This window comes from Pantherophis guttatus, chromosome 8, assembly GCF_059756535.1.
Source record: "Pantherophis guttatus breed Tessera chromosome 8, ASM5975653v1, whole genome shotgun sequence".
In the NCBI taxonomy this organism is placed as follows: domain Eukaryota; kingdom Metazoa; phylum Chordata; class Lepidosauria; order Squamata; family Colubridae; genus Pantherophis; species Pantherophis guttatus.
This window is the reverse complement of record NC_142070.1, coordinates 59593680-59613127: the sequence shown is the minus strand read 5'-3', so window position 1 is coordinate 59613127 and position 19448 is coordinate 59593680. Positions and strand designations below refer to the sequence as shown.

The 19448-nt window shown below is 42.3% G+C and overlaps 1 protein-coding gene across 4 annotated transcripts in view; it reads left to right on the top strand.

Annotated features, from left to right (window-relative positions):
* OTOP1 (otopetrin 1) overlaps nucleotides 1–18256 on the top strand; it is a 79196-nt gene extending 60940 nt beyond the window's left edge. For 2 of the 4 annotated variants that reach the window (XM_087875266.1, XM_034432904.3), the window contains exons 5-7: nucleotides 9558–10492; nucleotides 15988–16199; nucleotides 17840–18256. In XM_087875266.1, coding sequence (XP_087731392.1) covers nucleotides 9558–10492; nucleotides 15988–16158 — 1106 coding nt within the window. In that variant the 3' untranslated portion in view covers nucleotides 16159–16199; nucleotides 17840–18256. Of the gene's footprint in view, nucleotides 1–9557; nucleotides 10493–13419; nucleotides 13546–15987; nucleotides 16200–16470; nucleotides 16752–17839 lie in introns of those variants that run through there. The other 2 variants (XR_015729244.1, XM_034432905.3) reach the window with 2 other exon arrangements.
* Nucleotides 18257–19448: the final 1192 nt, after the last annotated feature.

The following is a 19448-nucleotide window of genomic DNA, read 5'->3' as shown; positions in this document are numbered from 1 at the left end:
GGAATAAAAAGATAATGAAGGACCACTCCTCATGGGTTGAGTAGCCCTACACCCTTGTCTTGATGCTTCTCTGTTTCACCTCTCAGGGCAGTGTCTCTGGAGGTCCTCTGTAGAACCACACGTGAAGCAATGTTTCACCGTGTAAACAGTCTCAGCTGCTTTGCTAGCATCCTGGGATGTTGCAGTTGTTGGCCTGGGCTGAGCGTTATCTCCTCCCCTTCCTAGTTGCCTCTCCAGCCATTTCTGTTCTTCCTCTAGGCAATTGGCCAGTCAAATACATCATGGTTAAGTCCCTTTCTTGCATAGACTCTAGGCTAGTAATGAGAACATCCCATGAAGTGGCTAATGAACTGAGCACTACATATACCTTGTGTGCCTCAGTAAACGTCATTCCTCTTTCCTCTAGCTCTAGGAATGTCTTTCTCATGGACTGCAAATGTATAGACATGCTCTCTCCCAGTTTCAGTTATGCTTTATATATTCTTCTTGTCAGCAATACTTACCTGCAGTCTCTCTCATATAAACACTGCATAAAATCTCCCAGCACTCTTTCACAGACTGGAGACCTCTCACGTGTATCAATTGACTGTCTTCCAAATTCAGGATTATGCTGGCTCATGCCTTTTCATTTCTTCTTCAGTCCCCATCATCCAGGACTGCTGGTGGATCAGTAACTATCATCCACAACTCCTCCCTTCGCAGGTACATTTCCATCTTTACACACCAGGAGAGGTAGTTTGTCTCATTTAGCCAAGACACCACAAAACCTCCCATGTTGACGGAATCCATGTTGCCTGTTTCCGTTACAAGCATCAACCACTAACAAACCACAATACACAACCTCTCTGACTCTGGAGCAAGCTCTCACTGGATTTCTCATCTCTCTGGTATTTCTAGTCACTCTGGGCTTCTCTCTGGTCTGGGCCCATAACCTGTCAAAGTGCACACAGCTTTACTATGTGAGACAATCCAGGAGCAATAACAGCAAACAGGTTTGTAATAAATAGTGGTTTTATCTACAAAAGAATAGATATTATACATACACATACTACAGGCAGAAGTCAAAACAATCAGTAAATTACAGCAGGGAAGAACACACAGCGAGAGAGAGAGATGCCCTAATAGGGTCTCTTCTTATTATACAGGGTGTTAAAGGGATAACAGCTAAAAACCTTGCTGACTCATTCTCATCATTACATCAGTGCATCATTGCATCACCGTAGCAGCTGGTCCCCCCCCCGCCCCCCTCATCCGCCACCGAGAACAAGCAGCCCTGCCGCTGCTACTCTTCTGGGGCTGCGGGGTTGCGTAACGGTTCTTACCCTGCCACTTGTGGCCAGGATTCTGGAGAAGAACTGCCGCCCCCCCCACCACCACCACCGAGAACAAGCAGTGCTGCTGGTGCTGCTTTTCTGGGGTGCCCGAGCTGGCCAGCCCTCCAGACCATGGACGTGCATCACCGTGGGCTGGAGGGCTGGGGCCACGCAAGAAGCCCGCTCGGGTGGGAAGGGAGGGAAGCCCCAGCCCGCTGATCCTGGCTGACAGCTCGGCTGCCCTAGGAAGTTACCGCTGGGATCCCATCTCTGCGTCTTTGGGCACGCAAGCTGTTCTTCACACGTGCATGTATGCCAGAAACCAGACCAGGTAGCCAGCGTGCATGCGCATACTGGAAAGAGGAAGATCATCTTCCCAGCATGCACATGTGTACTGGGTAACTGCTCTTTCAGTTTCTGGTACTCCCGCGTGTGTGAAGACCAGCTGCCTGGCGCACCAGAACCCAGAAGAGCAGCGGACAATGGCTCTGCATGCCACTTCCAGCATGTGTGCCATAGGTTCGCCATCACGGGTCTACTAATTTAGTGTCTTTATCATGAAATGAAATAAGATTGGTTTGACATTATCTGTTTTTAACAAACCCGTGCTGGCTACTAGTTATAACTTTATTTGCTTCTAGTTTGCAGATTTGTTTTTTGGTTATCTTTTCCAGAATCTTCCCAGGTATTGTTAGACTGATCTGTAATTTCCTGGGTCTGGGTTTTTTTTTCCTTTCCTGAAGATGGAAACCACATCAGCCCTTTTCCAATCCTCAGGTACTTCTCCGGTGCTCCAGGATTTGGTTCTGAGGTAACATCTGCCAGCTCCTTCAGAATTCTGGGATGTAATCTGTCAGGTCATTGTGATTTGTATTCATCAAGGTCAGAGAGGTGTTCTCTTACCATTTTCTTGCTTACTTTAATTTTTATTGCTAGTTTGTAGTTGTTTTGGTATGTCGGGCTCTAATTTCTTTTCACGTGAAGACTGCTGCAAAGAATTAGTTAAGTAGCTCTGCTTTCTCCCTACTGTCTGTTACTTCCTTGCCATCTTCTCTCTTTAGTGGACCTACTGTTTCCTTGACTTTTTTCTTATTAATATGCTAACAGAAACTTTTAAAAATTATCTTTGGCTTTTGTTGCAAGTCTTTGTTCATTCTGAGCCTTTACTTTCCTGACTTGATAATATAAAATATACGTTATATATTTCCTCATTTTGCTGATGGTGAAGGACTTGCCAAGTCTACAATGATCTTGCTAACCAGCCACCATGCTAGTGCAGTGGTCCATAATTGAGCCGCTTCGTTGCCATCTGTAAAGCTGATGGAGGTGATGTTTGGAGGTGGTGTTTGGCAGCCATGGATTCCATTATATACTTCTTTCCTTTTGGTTCCACATTTGTAGGGGATGCAGAAATTTTCAATTATTGTACCCTATGTTTCATCTTTTTTTAGCACAACTATAATATTTGTTATTTTAAGAACCATACAATACACTATTAATATGGTTGGTTGGTTGGTCAGACAGCCCATCAGATGTTTCAGTTTCATATTTTTATCCATCTATCAAGTTCTTCCCAAAACCTGGGACAAGCAGATATTGTTTGATGGTATTAAAGGTATCATTACAGAATGAAAGTTTTCCAAGTAAAGCTCTTTTGCAATTGACTGATAGTAATATTGTCAGTGTCGATGGTGTTCAACTGATGTTCCAGATTTTTTGAGATTGCAATATCCTAGCTGTATATTGAGTCATTGACAGACTCTACTTACCAAGAAAAATAGGTGGGCATGGAATGTTGCAAGTACACCAGAAGTACACCAGAAAGTTGGGGGGGGGGAGGGAATTGAAAAAATATCTGAAAAGCAGTGAGGAGAATGAACTGACACTAGTACACCATGAAGGCTAATATAGTCACCTATGTTACAAGAATCTTGCCAGACTGACTGCATTCCGTTAGGTAAGGTTTCTAGGATTCTGGCAGTGGTCAGACCTGTGCCACTTTCTGCAGTACAAATTCCCCCTCTTAACATTTCCGTCCTCCAGTCTAGCTGGAGATTCACTTCTATGGAATTCCAGAGAGACTAAATTGGCCTTTAAGACAGACCAAATCAAGAACAGAAAAGAGACATACCACATGGTACAGTATTACATACCCAGTACATAGTAAAAAAAAAAAAAAAGGCAAAACAGATAACAAGACTTGGCAATGGCTAAGAACAGAAAAATTAAAGAGACAGAAGGGGCTAATTCCGGCTGCCAAGACCAAACCTTAAGAACAAATGCATATAAAACCAGAACTGAGAAAACAGCAACAGACAGCAAATGCTACCTCTGCAAAGAAGCTGAAGAAACAGTGGACCACCTACTTAGCTGCTGCAAGAAAATAACATAGACTGACTGAATTTACCTGCAAGCAAGAACTGGTGAGACAACGAAATAGACAAAGTAATAGAAAATGAAGAAGCTGAGACTTTAGAATTCAAACATACAAGCATCTGCTTCACAACACTCCAGACTTAACAATTGTCTGTAAGAAGAACAAAAATGTCTGGATAATGGCCATTGCAGGATCTGGAGTCCGCAGAAGAGAAGAGGAAAAATTTGAGAAAAACACAAAATATAAAGATTTGCAAATAGAAGTAGAATGATTATGGGAAAGAATGCAAAGGTGGTGCCAATTATAATAGGCTCCTTGGATACAATCCCAAAACATCTGGAGCACCATTTGAATACCACCAGCATTGACAAAATCACCATCAGTAAATTGCAAAAAGCAGATTTACTTGAAAAACCCTTGGGAAAGATAGGTGGGTAAAAATGCCAAATCTGGTCTTAATATCTGCTGATTGTGACCAACAAATGTTAATAATAAATCTATTAATATTTCACTCATAAAGTTATCATTGTTCTGTAACTAATGCTTAATTAGTTCTAATTCTAACATAATTAGAATAACCTTCTATAGTAATGTTTAAGATTGAGCTGTAAAATAAATGAGCCACAGTGGCACAGTGGTTAGAGTGCAGTACTGCAGACTACTTCTGCTGACTATCAGCTGACTGCAATTTGGCAGTTGAAATCTCACCAGGCTCAAGGTTGACTCAACCTTCCATCCTTCTGAGGTGCCCACCTCAGAAGGAGCCAAATGAAGACCCAAATTATTGGGGGCAATATGCTGACTCTGTAAACTGCTTAGAGAGTGCTGTACTGTAAAGTAGTGTATAAGTGTAAGTACTATTGCTATTGCTAAGTGTGAACACTTTTATTATTATGGTTCAACACATACTCAGCCAGATGTTCAGACTGGGTTTGATGGCTCCGAACCTGGCGGTAAACTCTGCTAGGAAGTCACCTCATCCAGGCCGGGGCGTGGCAGCCCACATGGACCCACACCTGGTTCAGGAAGAACGACAGGTTCCCTGGGCTGCCATTGAAGATGGCCTTTATCAGCAGAGGGTCTGTTGGTGGAGGTGGGTATGGAGGCCCACAGTGACCAGGGAACCAGCCAGGTCCAGGGTGATAGTGCCACAGCTCTCCCCTGCATTTTGGTCACCACACTATAAAAAAGATGTTGAGACTCTAGAAAAAGTGCAGAGAAGAGCAACCAGGATGATTAGGGGACTGGAGACTAAAACATGAAGAACAGTTACAGGAACTGGGTGTGGCTAGTCTAGGGAAGGGAAGGACCAGAGAAGACATGATAGCAGTGTTCCAATATTTGAGGGGCTGCCACTGTAAGGATCCCCTCTCCTTCCAACTTAAGAAAGTACGAACTCTTGAAACGTGGTTGTTCAAAAGGATTCTTTTATTAAACAGAAGTGACAGCCATCCAGCTAAAGCAAGATCTGTATACCCTTAGGCAAAGCAGTAGGATTAAAGTGGTAGAGACCCCTCCCTTTAAGTCAGAATGCAGATTTTAGCCAATACACAAGTGTGAAGATGTTTTCTTTACTATTTCCTATGAGAACCCGAACAAACATGCATTCCCACCATTTACTTTAAAGTGAGACAACCCACATGGCTATCATAAAAATTCCTGCAGGTAAAGGAGATCTCAGGGCTCTTTGGTGCCAGGATATAGGTTGTAAAGCATATGTTGACACAGGCGATGCTAGGGAATCGAATCCAAGTGTCCCCCCTCCTCCAACTGAATGGCAGTATCACTTTTAGGGATCTGACAGCCACAGAGAGGAAGCGGTCAAGCTATTTTCCAAGGCACCTGAAAGCCAGACATGGAATAATGGATGGAAACTGATCAAGGAGAGATTCAACCTAGAAATAAGGAGAAATTTTCTGACAGTGAGAACAATCAACCAATGGAACAGCTTGCCTTCGGAAGTTGTGGGAGCTTCATCACTGGAGGCTTTCAGGAAGAGATTGGACTGCCATTTGTCAGAGATGGTGTAGGGTCTCCTGCTTGGGTGAGAGGGTTGGACTAGATGACTTACAAGGTCCCTTCCAACTGTTAATCAAATCTAATCTTCCCTGAGTCTTTTCCATCCTCCTGAGGATGATCGGGTAGGTGGCCGGGTCTCAGGATGCCGGAGGAATTATTTGCTAATTAAAGCTTGAGATGAAGAGCTGGTTTAATGTCAAGTTCCAACTAATGAACCCAACCAATTCAGCACTCTGAAATTTGCACTTTTCTCAAAGAATCATTTTATTGAGTACATCATTTCGGCACGAATGGTAAAAAAAAAAACAGCTCTGGCTATTTCCCGCATTTTCAGTATAATTAAAGAATAGATAACTCCCTTCCTCATTGTCACAGGTCACATTGTCCAATTAGGTGTTCTGTCTTCTCCTTAGTAACATCTTCCAATCTCTCACCAGCACCTGTTGGGATGACCTTGGTTCCCATGGGATAGTAGGTTTTTTGTCTGGTCTGCATTCCAAGTCTGTCCCCCCCTCCCATACTGTGTGGCAACCTTAAAAATAGAAAGATGGCTGCAACAGGCCTGATCCGTTTCAAAATCGACAGCCTTCTGGTTTTAGGAGTTTTGATTTCATCTGCTGGGCTTGGGCATACCCCCTCTTTTTGTTTCTAGCAAGTTTGTGATGGGCTGGCAATGTGTGCAGGGGATTTATTGCCTAGAAGTTTGTGAATCCCAAAAAGTTCTGCAGTTGCTTTCTAGTGTGGGGTGGAGCCCAGTCCAGTACTGCACAGACTTTTTTGGGGTCAATTTCAATCCCTTTGTTATGCAGTATCCTAAGTAGTCAATTTTGCTTTGATGGAACTCACATTTAGAAAGTTTAGCATATAACTGGGGAGTGCAAAGTTTCTGTCAGAGTTCCAAGTAACAACCCCAACCAATGAACACTCCAAGGCCAGCAGTTCCTCAAAGTTCCATTTTATTAGAGATGTCATATTGGCACATCTGGGAAAACCCAAATCTGAAATCTCCCGGGTTTTCCCCACCCAAAGGAATGTCGAAGTTCCTTCCCCTGCACCCACATGTCCATCACATGGTCTAATCAATCCACCGTCCCAACTGGAGATGCCTCCCAGTCACTCCATTCCAGGTGCAGGCTGAACGTCCTTGACTCTCAGAGAAAAGAATGTTGTTATGGCTAAATACTTCTACCAGGTCCATGCAAACCCCCCTCCCAGTTTCCCAGAAACTAAGTGTGGCAGCCCTGAAGATCCAAAAGAAAAGGTGGCCTCCAAGGCTGACAGGCTGCCCCCCCTCAACCGATGATCGTGTCTTGGAACGAGAGGAACATAGGAGGTTAATTCAGTCATTCCCTAACCACTTCTCCCCCCCCCCCCGCCTAGGAGGACCCTTTAGCTTATCAGGGAATTTATCATGAAATTGCTTTATTAATCTATCTGCCCTTACATCCCAGGTAGCCTCAGACAAAGGGTATCCTTTCCAATGAACTAAATATTGCAATTGACTCCTGTATAATCTAAAGTCTAAAATTCTCTTAACCTCGTAATGGGTCTCCCCTTGCATCACTATGGGCTTGGGTGCTGGTCAGGTCTGTGGTCTCAATCTTGAACTGACTGTGGGCTTCAGCAGACTGTCAGTGAAAGACTGTATGCACTTTCCCTAGTATGCGTGGGAGGTTAAGCTGAACTGTCACTGGGTTAATTACTTTCACTATCAGAAAAGGCCCTAAGAAATGGGTAATTTCAATTGAATGTATTTGATTGATAGGTAAACTCGATCTTCCACAGAGAAGGGTGCTGGAGAGACCAGTGTTTGTCAGCTTGTTTTTTGTATGCTTCCGTGGCTTCCACCAGCACTTTCTTAATGTCCTCCCAGCCCTTCTTTAATGACTCCATCCATTCTGCTAGAGTCCTGGAGGAGGGTGGCTCTCTTGGCAGCTCAGGCATGGGAACAAAGTCCATGCCACTGGTGACCTGAAAGGGGGTTAATCTGGTGCTGTTATGCATGGCGTTGTTGTAAGCCACTTCTACGAAAGACAGCAGATCCAACCTTATGTATTGTTCCACCATTGCGTTCTTCCATTTTGTGGCTCCGTTCGTGCTCAGATGAAAAGCCAAGCTAAGCCGCTGAGTCGATCTGACAAATTTCAGGAACTCCCTCCAGAATTTGGTGGTGAACTGGATCCCCACATCTGATATCACCTGGTGGGGCACTCCGTGCAGCCGATAAATCTGCTTCCCCCCATTCTCTGGGAGTTTGACTATAAAGTCCATGGTGATCTCCTCCTATGGTTGGCTAGGGTTAGCCACTTGTTGGAGGAGTCTAGGAGGTTTCCCTAGTCTAATCTTCATTTTGGTGCAGGTGGCACAACTCCTTACATAGTCCTCCATGTTGGCCTTCATCTTCAACCACCAGAATTTTTGTTGGACCAGGTGAAGAGTTTTTAGGTTTCTCTACTGACTTCTCTTTTCTTCCAAGTCCTAGGGACTATTGGGGCCTCAGCGGGTCATCCTCCCCATGCCACTCAGAAAGATCCAGTGCTCCAAGAGGTGGCCTCAATGACACCTCTCCCTGGTTTCAATTTCTTCCTGGTTGCTACTTTTAGTTGACATTGTATGTATGGTCCCCACAGTAGAGGTAATATCTTCTCCAGGTTGGCCAAAATTGCAGATTCTGCTTAATGTCAGACCTGCCCCCAATCATTTAGGAAAGCAGACTCTCGACTCCAATTGATTGAAATGAAAATAACTTTTACTAAAGATGTTGGTTGCAGGAAAGTGAGGCAGAATCCGAAGTTCCTACTCACTGATACAAAGAGCCAAACCCAACGTTCCCCAACCCTCCCCCCGCCAATGTCCAGTCCGTTGCCACCCAATCTTGGATCGTTGTGATATTCTGGGAAGCTCTGGGTTGTTCAGGCTGCTGAAATTTCACACCCAGGGCAAGGAGCCTTGAAGATGCCCACAGTAACCGGTACAAATAGCTTCTGTCTTCACATGTCAGCTCCCCCTCCCCATTTCCCATCATTTGATACACAGGTGTAGATTGCCCCAAATTCCTCCTCCCTCCCTTCCCCTTTGATGGCAGGATGCCAGCAAGGCACCAGGGCGACAATGGAGATCCTGACACTGGAAGACCTATGAGGTCCCTTCCAATTCTTTTAACTTTTTGTCACAGCTTAGCATACAAATTTGGAAATTTGGAAAAAAATATCACTTTAAGAGACTTGTCATATCTTATTTAAAATATGAATATTATTTGTCTTTGACAAATTACTACCTGTAATAATAAGTACTATAGTACTGTACTTATAGTACAGGTAGTCCTCGACTCACGACCACAATTTAGCCGAAAATTTCTGTTGCTAAATTTGAATTTTGTTGAGTTGTTAAGTGAGTTTCTTATTTTATGACATTTCTTGCCAGAGTTGTTATGTGAATCACTGCAGTTATTAAGTTAACCACTTAACATGATTGTTAAATGAATCTGACTTCCCCATTGACTTTGATTGTTAAAAGGTCACAAAAAGGGATCACATGATCTCAGGACACTGTAACTGTTATAACTATGAGTCAGTTGCCATGAATTTTGATCATGTGACCATGGGGATGCTGCAATGGTCATAAGTGAAAAATGATCAAAAGTCACTTTTTTCAATGCAGTTGTAACTTTGAACAGTCATTAAATGTCATTAAATGAACTGTTGTAAGTTGATGACTGCCTGTATAAGTTCATAATATATTATGCTAAAATATAACAGTATTTCTATCCTGTTTTAGGAATTTTTAGATAGGAATTCCTTTAAAATTAATAAATGCTTTAATTCTCTTTTTCTTTTCTTTCTGCATAGAGCTGGATGATCATACACCTCTTTGCAACTGTACCTACAGCACCCTCTGTTCCATATTTTCCCAAGGAATATATTATTTATACCCCTTCAATATTGAATATCACATTTTAGCATCCACAATGCTGTACGTGGTCTGGAAAAACATTGGGCGTAAAGTTGAATACCTACAGCCACATAAGATGCCATTCAAGTTTCAGGGCACAGCAATAGGCAGCATCTTAGGTCTAGTAGTATTTATTACAACAATAGTAGTTGTAGTTGTGTATCTTATTCAGATTGGGCGTTCAAAATTAAAGAGTGAACTAGCACTTATTATGTTTTATTTGTATGCCATCACAGTACTGGCACTCATGTGTGCAGCAGGCATTGTGGCGATTCTAATCTATAGACTTGAAGACAATTCACTAGATATTTCTAAAAATCCAGCTAGAAAACTTGATGCAGACCTCTTGGTGGGGACAGCCTCAGGTTCCTGGCTTCTTTCTTGGGGTTCTATTCTTGCAATTATCTGTGCTCGGTCCCATCCAGCATATACATGGTTCAGTTTGCCCTATTCTGTACTTGTTATCATTGAGAAATATATTCAGAACCTCTTCATAGTTGAATCTATACATCGTGAGAATGACAAGAGTAATGATGACATTAAAACTCTGCGAATATTAACAGTGTCTAGTGGAAGCAATCTCTCCCCTGTAGCTTCCTACAAAGAAATCTATAATGGAACAAATGGAAAATTGTCATCCACATTTTATGGAAATAGTTATCCATCTGAGAACAATTCCAGTTGTGCTTTCCATGGAAACATCAATCAGAGCAAGATTCCAGTCCCTCCATCCTCTCCAGATTTTTCATTCACACTGAGAAACTTCTCTGTCAACAACAAAAGAAGTATCTTGAAGAATATTGCTGTATTTTTGTTCTTGTGTAATCTCTCAGTAAGTATTTAAAATAATGTAATTTATTTCTGTAGCGGGACAATTGCCCTCAATGTGTTTTGCCTTTAACATTAACTTCAGCAGAAGTTAATATTAAGCAGAAATCAGAAGATGAAATTCTTCCTACCCATGTAACTTGTCAAGCAGCTGTATGATCACAACCACTGGAGGCCTGATGAACTGTTGGACAGTTTGTCCTTGGTCCTTTTATCTTCCAAAGAGTAAGCAAATATTGAACTGGTTAACTGTTTGTACCCTGCTCTTCAACCAACAAAGATAGCCAAATTAGTGTAATAAAAAAAAAAACACTTCAGTTTCTACTCACAAACCAGCAACCAAGCATCATTTTCAAAAGGGACAAGAATTGAGAAGCAAGAATGTTCTAAAATTACAAAATGAAAACAGTTCTGGGCAGCATACTATTATATGCTCTCCCCAAAGGAAGATTTTATCTCTTTTATTATCATCTATAGGCATTAGGGCAGTGATGGCGAACCTATGGCATGTGTGCCAGAAGTGGGACGCAGAGCCATTTCTCCAGGCACGCGGAGCCATCACCCGTTGCTCTTCTGGGTTCTGGTGCACCAGCCAGCTGGTTTTCATGTGCATGGGTATGCTGGAAACCGGAAGAGCAGCCGCCCATTGCACATGCTGGATGATGATCTTCCTTTTTCTAGAGTGCGCATGCACACCATCCAGCTGGACTGGTTTCTGGTATGCATGCGCGCACGAAGACCAGCAACAGGCGCACATGCCAAAGGATGCAGAGAACGGATCCTGGCGGTCACTTCCTAAGGGAGTGGAGCAAGGTAAGCTGGGGCTTCCCTTCCTCCCTGCCCGCACGGGCTTCTTGCATGGCCCCAGGTGGTCTGGAGCACCGGTGGACCAGCAGCTGGTGAAGGCGGAGTGGTGGTGGTGGGCTGACTGTGCAGATGACCCCGTGGCCTGGGCTCCTCCCCACTGGGAGCCGCTGTTCTCCAGCCAGCAGCAGCGCTCTTGGCCCTGTCACCTTGGAAGCACCATGCACCAGCCGGTGAAGCTCCGAACATGCTGCCTTGCCTGGGCTCCTTCTCGCTGGGAATCACTGTTCCCCAACTAATGGCAGCACTCTTGGCCCCACCATCTCAGCAGCGCCATGCGTGGTTTTGGCTGGGCTCCTCCCCACTGGGAGCTGCAGGCTGAGCAGGTGCAGCTGGCGGGGCTTTGGTGGACCAGCAGCTGGTGAGGGCGGGATAGTGGTGGACTGCCTGTGTGGATGACCCCATTGCCGCCATCAAAGTGGGGCCGAGATGCCCCTCTTGGCTCACTCCACCAGCCGCACAGGTCCCCTGGGCTGTGGGCATCCTGTGCACAGCCGTACCACCCCAGAAGAGCAACAGCTGCCCCTTTCCCGGCATTGGTGTGGGGGGCGCCACCTCCCCCTGCGGCAGCCGGAGAGCCCGGCTCATCTTGGCTTGGCAGGCGGCGGGTGGGGGTGCCATGCCGTTTGCAGTTGGGCCCGTTGTCCAACCCCTGCCACGCCCACTGCTGTGCCGCCGGCCAAGCCAATGCCGGGGAAGGAGCAGCTGGCAGGGCAACCAGCCGCCCAGCCAACAAATTCTGTCCTTTGTCCCTGAGCTGGCCAGTCACTCTTGCCCTTACCCCTGCAGCTGAGGCTGCGCAGGAGGGACACCAGAGACAGCGCATCAATGCCCACAGCCCAGGGAACCTGCGTGATTGGTGGAGCGAGCCAAGAGCAGCGTCTCGGGGTCATCTGCACAGGCAGCCACCATCCTGCCCTCACCAGCTGCTGGTCCACCAAAGCACCTTCAGCCACACCTGCTTGGCCTGTGGCTCCCAGCGGGGAGGAGCCCAGGCAAAGCCATGCATTCGGAGCTTCCCTGGTCAGCAAATGGCGCTGCTGAGGTGGTGGGGCCAAGAGCGCTGCCGCCGGCCAGGTAACAGCTGTCTCTCCAGTGAACGGGCCTGTACCTGGTTGTCCTCTGGTAAAAGGTGCGCCAGTCCTCTTGGAAAAATTGGGGGTGCATGTGCGGGGTGTGTGCGCATGCGCAGTGCAGGGTGAATGTGTGTATGTGCAGTGTGAGGGGGGGTGCATGCACGGGTAGCGGGGATTGTGCGCAGATGCGCAAATGGGGGAGCGCATTGCATTATGGGTGCTGGCAAGCGTGAGCGCAACAACATTTGTGTGTTCGGACTTTTGGTATGTAACGCCAAAAAGGTTCGCCATCACTGCACTAGGGGTTAACTAACCATACCATATTAACCAGCTGACTGATATGTTTTAAATCAACATTTTCAACTTTTACTAAACTTTGCTGAATTACAAATTACAGTTGAATTACAAATTATGCTAATTAACTTCTAGACACATTAAATTTTTATGTACCAATTAGAAAAACAGATTAAATGTTATTAAAGCCAAAATCAGTGCACCATAGTAAACATCCCTATAATTCAATATGATTTTCTAGTTAGCTGAGATTTTTGCTATGGCTCATCAATTCTTCCAAGGCACTGCATTTTAGAAACAAAACAGTTTTTGAAGGATTACTAATCAGTTGAAGGCTTGGAAGTACATTCAGAAATGGCTGTAAAGAAGTATTCTGTTTAGAAAGTAGTTTGGTCTTCCATTGGAAGTCATCACATCTGGACTGCAGAAATCTGAAGGACTATTAGATGACAGCAGCAAAATTGTGGTGGAATGTCCAGCTAGACTGAGGGAGGTATTAAGCCCGCTCTTAAATTTAGAGTCTTTTCACTGCAGAAAGCAGCATAAGGCTGACTTCCCCCAGAATTGTTGAAACCTTATTTGCCCAATTCCAAGGGAATGCAATTAGTCTAGTGAAATTCTTATAACATAGGTGACTAACAGCAAAGCTTCTGCTTGAGTCCATTCACAAGTGGTTTTGGTTGCTTGTGCCTGACAGAGTTCATCCAGTGTTCTTTAGAGTTTTGCAATACAATGTTCTCTGGAGTTTTGCAACTCAAGTGACAGAGATGACTTCAGAACAGGAAAACATGCAAGCTTGGAAGAAAATTTCTCCAGGTTCGATGTATGTTTATTGTTATATTTTATTTGTTAGATTTTTATCCAAATAAATAACCAGAGCCTTTAAGTAATTTATATTACATTCCCTCTTGTATATTTTCTTCTGTGGCATTGTGAGTTGGATTGAGATTCCACCAAGGTATGTCCATTGTGGGAAGGGGAGTGCTAGAAAGTCGGAGTTTGGTCAGTCCAACATTTTCACTGCTTTGATACTCTCCTGATAGTAGCTGAGTTGATGGGTAATGGCACATCTCATTTATTTAATGAACGGAAACTATGAACTAATGTCCAGAAGAAGAACTGTCTTCAGTGATTTGCTCCCTGTTTAGGGAAGGAGAATATTAGTGACAAGGCTAATATGAGCTGTGCTATTAAATTATATTAAAAGAAACCATTATAAATAAATTTAATCAGATTTATCTCTATATTTAAGAAGAGATTGAAGGATTAAACCTACATCTCTCGGTTTCCGTATGGTAGCTAAAATATATTTTAAAATATATTTCCAATTATTGCTTACATTGCTGCATTTTGTACTAGCTGTAGTTTTTGGATGGTTTTCAAGAGCATCTGCATGTAAACACACATTGCAGTAATCTATGTGATTAGACCATAATTAAAGATTATGTAAAGAAATAAAGATTAGATCTGAAGGGCCACCTGGTGAAAGAAAAGGTGCAACTGTCACACCAGATGAACCTTAGCAAAGGCCCTCCTGACCACAGCTGCCACCTGTTCTTCAAGCAGTTGCTATATGAATCCAGAAGGACCCCCAAGTTGCACATCAATCTTGACTGGGCAAGTGAAGCCCCCTCCAAGACCAATAATGTCCCTGACCTGGGGGGGGGGCAAACAGATCTAAACATGAGGTCAATATATCAGTAACTTCACCTGTACAAGCTACGATGGAGATATAAATGTACTGATGATATCAACCCCGAACAGATACTCGCCCAGTACTAAAAAGGAAAGGGGAACGCATCAAGCCCTGAGTCATCCTACAAATGTGTATGGTATACCATTATAAAAAAGAACAAATATTGGGAATAGTCAGTTCAGTCCTTTCATTCAAGAGACTATAAATTCTCTAAGTAGCGGATTAAAATATATACCATTCTATATTCTATACAGTACTGCCCCCGCCCCCGCCCCCACACATGCTTTCAAAGGCTGAAGACTGGTAAAGAAAGAAACATTTTTTGAGACAGTGACATTTTTCTCTACAAAAAGTGATTACTGCAGTTCTAACAGGTCTACAAAATAAGCAAACCTGTTCATAAGAAAAGAAATAAGAACATGGATGTAATCATCCTTCCTAGGTCTGCTCATAAGAGCAGCAAAGTGTGAAGATTTTCAAAACCCTCTTTGGCTCCAGTTCTGGTAAATTTCAAGCTGAGCATGTCCTGAACAATCTTGTCCTCTCTTTATCAATAATTTAATTATTATTAATATTGCATAGTGGAATGGGGAGACCCAGATTAAAGTCCCCCCCCCTTAGCTGGTTGTTGCAGTAGGTTGTTGCAGTAGGGAAAAATAGAACGAGGGAGTTTTAGCCACTGTGAATGAAAGACTGAACATAACTCCAATTAACAGTAACAGCCATTTACCAGCAAAAGAGCCAGCCTCACGGAATGATGGAGTTTCGTATGCTGGGGGGGGGGGGTAGGGTGGGAGGCTGGAGATGAGGGATGCTGATGTGATGGATTTCTGCACAAGATGTTTCTGGTGTCCCATTCAACTTTGCGTTTGTGATTCTATGGAAAATAGGAGATAGGGATGCAGGATTTCTAAGGTGGCTGGATCTTGGCAGTTTGTAACGATAAAGGTCAAGGAACATGTTCCTAGCAAGACTAATGCTGGATTTCATTTAGGATAAAATAACTAAATTTTACTGTAGGCAAGTCATTAAAACAGCATGAGGGTACCTTGGTAGACCAATCAGATATAGCATTAAAAGCAACAATAGTAAGGTCAGAGATGTAAATGCATTTAATAATAAAATGTTTTTAGAATGTCCTAGGAAATCATGAAGTAATTGATCCAGAAAAAAATTCATGTATTAGCAGTTGCCAAAAAAAAAAAAGAAAGAAAAAAAGCCAGGTGCTGTGTCTGACAAGGTCAGTTATGCCCTACAATGGCTTATGAAGTACAATGAGTCCCCTTGCTCCTCATAGCTATTATTAAAATTATTTATTTTGTTCAATTAATATTAAGTTCTGTTGTTTTTTCAGTGTATAATTTTAAACCTAAGAAAATTTTTTTGAAACCAGGACAAAGATTACATGGCCATGTGAACAATTACACAATACAAAATAAAATTTAGAATTCTGCAACTGAATTTTTAGTTAAATTATATGAATCAAGCTGAAAAATATTGTTCCCAGTATAATCTCACAGATAACTTTTAATCTAGATTTTTTTTAAAAAAAATGTTCTTTTTTTATAGCTTTGGATTCCACAAGCTTTTGGTTGCCGCCCTGAGTATGACAATGGCCTGGAAGAAATGGTTTTTGGATTTGAACCTTGGATCATTGTGGTGAATCTTGCAATGCCCTTTTCCATTTTCTACCGGATGCATTCAGCAGCCTCCCTCTTTGAGGTTAGCTGCAAAATATAAATTGTATAATTTACAAGAAGAAAGAACGAAAGGCTGGGAAGGTAAATACACTTAATAGATCTTGAAGATCCAAAATCATTTAAATAAATTCTTTTGCCACCTCTTTGTTCCCTTGTGGAGAAATTTAAGCAAACATTAATACATCTGTAAAAGCATTGGCCAATTCACAGCTGCAGGGTTGCAGATTTTAAGAAAAAGAGATGATTTGGTACTTAAATGGGCAAGGAAAAGAGAATGTTTTTGTAAACTGCTGCTGCCAGGTGCCAAGTGAGTATCTGCTCTCTTTAAATTATCTGTTTCCTTCTGATCCAGAACAGGGATGTCTCTGCAATGCCAAGCTCAAAGGAGATGTTTGAGACTGCAGACTATGTCAAAGACAACATTGCAGAATCTTTCTTCAGCTAATAGCATGAAGCCACCATTTGGAAAAAAAAAATAGTTCCCTGTAAACTGTACTTGTACTTTTCATAAGTTCTAAGGAATTTTTAACATATAATGAAAAATGAAATGAAAAAGCAGTATTCCCACCAAAGTACTGTACACTGATATTAATATTACTACTAATAAAAATTACAGCAATAATTATTAATAAATATTCAGCAGTGTCATTGATTTAATTCATCCGCAAAGATGAGGGAATTCAGAATTATAAAATTTAAGCCTATGCTTGTAAAAGGAGAGAAATAACACCAAATACAGGTAGTTGTGTGGAAAATGGTCATAAGTCACATTTTTTAGTGTTGTAACTTTGAATGGTCACTAAATGAATATAAGTTGGGGACTACTTATATAGCAGTGAAACATTTTGAACATATTGATAATCAGCATGTACTGAGTAGAACGTAAATGTAATTTTTTTCAGAACACTTTTCTTCTGAAAAAAAGTATGAAATATCATGTTTCCCGAAAAATAAGACCTATCCTGAAAATTATGATTTTTACGTTTGTGCCTTATATAAGCCCTACCCCCAAAATAAGCCCTAGTTAAGACTCTGCCCATTCCATCCCACCATTGTGGTTGTACGAGGTGAGGCAAGGCACGTGTAAAAATTAAGCTAGGGCGGGGATGAGGGCTGGAGCTGCCCCATGCCCACCACACCCGCTTACCTTAGGACTGCCACAATGACTTCTGTGGCCGCTTGAGGCCCAACACCACATGGTGCATTGTGCCAGTACCACTGCTTGTGACAGGGTGTCATGTGGCTCATTTCTCCAGTGGCGCTTGCAGCAAGATACCCCGTGGCTCATTACGCTGGTGCCACTGCTTGCGGCAGGACATCATGTATAAAGAGAGTGCCAATTTGAGTTTTAGCTTTTATTAGCTAAATATTATTAAATATTAAATACTATTAAATAATATTATTATTACTACTGGTATTATTATTATTTAAGATTTAGTCTTCAATTTCATTCACAGTCTGGGACTGATAAAAATTTAACAGTTCAAGTCCTAACCAAGAACTTATGAGCTTTTAAGGTAACGTCTGAGTATATAGGCCGTTCTGGGTAGAGTGCTTTTTTGCAAAGCCACAATATTAAATAACTTTAAAATTTCCACATATCTAGGCAGCCCTTTGGATATTGCTCCAAGGGCTCCTATTACTATTGATACAACCATTGATTTCTTCATAATCACTCAACTTCAATTTGCAAATCACAATGTTTTGTTATTTTTTTCTAGCTGTTTCTCCTCAATTCATGCATCACCTTAAAGTAGGACATAAAGTGAAATTGGATATAAGAGTGAAATAATACGTCAGCCTGGATGATCTCTGAAGGACCCCTTTGACTTGAGAAAGTTGCAGAGTTCAAGAAGTCAGACCGCAGGCAAAGAAATAGTTGCTGGGTTCAAAAAGTTAAACCACAAGAATTAACTAACTTCCTGGTACCATGTTAAAATGCAGAACTAAACCACATGGAGCTTTTCTGCCTAAGGAATAAGGGAAGGGGTGAGCCTAGCACGTAGGAGGTTTATTTCACATTTCCTGTTTTGTTACTAACTGAAAAGTATAAAGATACGTGTCTTAAACAAGGTCTTTGTTCAGAATGTAAACAGAATGCACCTTGGCCAAAATAAAAGCTTTCCTCGATTTCGAAATTCATCTCCTTTATTTTTCTGCAACAACCTGGTATTGCAATATCAATGAATCAGACTTTTTTCTTTTCCACAATAATGATGTCAGCATGTTGTGGGCCAGATATCTGTGTTTGAATTCAAAAGTCCCACAAGATCTTGACCTGTTTATTTTCAAGAAGTTTGCCAACTTAGTGTTCCCAGTAATTTTTGCTGCATTCAAATCCAAACCTCTGGCAAAGCTTCCAAAGTATGATTTTGGCAACTCAATCATGATGTTGTAGATAATCAGTCTGTGAAATTTTGCTGCAGCCACTGATAAGATGATCCACTGTTTCATCTTTCTCATTGCATAAGTGACATTTGCTGTTGTTACTGACATACTGAATTTTTGCTTTCATGAAATTAGTCTTTAAGGCTTGTTCTTGAGCAGCCAAAATGAAGCCTTCATTTCTTTCTTCAATATCCCTGATCTCAACCAGCTCCATGTTAGCTTTGTATTTGCCTTTCCTTCAATGTCCTTCAGGTATTGACTGTGCATAGGCTTTTTTTTTTCTGGTTAGAAACTCGATGCTTAATTGGTTTTTTTTTTAATTCTGCTTTCAGTCTTGTTGTTTTCAAGAAATTTCTCTTGTTCACCTCCTTCAGCAAATGCTCTTTTGCCTTTTTTATGTAGTCATTTTTTTCCTCTTCCACAGTTTCACCTTGAAGAGACCCGTGCCACCCTCAGATCTTGACAAATACAATAAATCAATATCACTTTTTCGGTGCAAAGCATGGTGCATTGTTGATAGTTTTCTTGTTTTTTGATCTAAGTTATCATGTTCTAGCTGAGTCCAATCAATTATTCCAGCTGAGTATCAGATTATAGGCACTGCCCAGGTGTTAATTGCCTTTGTGATATTTCCTTCACTGAGCTTTGATCATCAAAGCCATTAAAAAGTGAAAGTTAGAGTATTTTGGACATGTGATGCGACACCCAGAAAAATACAGCATCTTTCACTTAATCCTCCAGGGAAAAATTGAAGGCAAACGCGGACCAGGCAGAAGAAGAACATCATGTCTTCAAAACCTAAGGGATTGGTTTGGACAAAACTCAGCAGCACTTTTTCATACAGCTATTAACAAAAATAGGATTGCCAACATGATCGCCAACGTCCAATGACGGACATGGCACAAGAAGAAGAAGAAGAGCTTTGATTTCAAGATTTTCCAG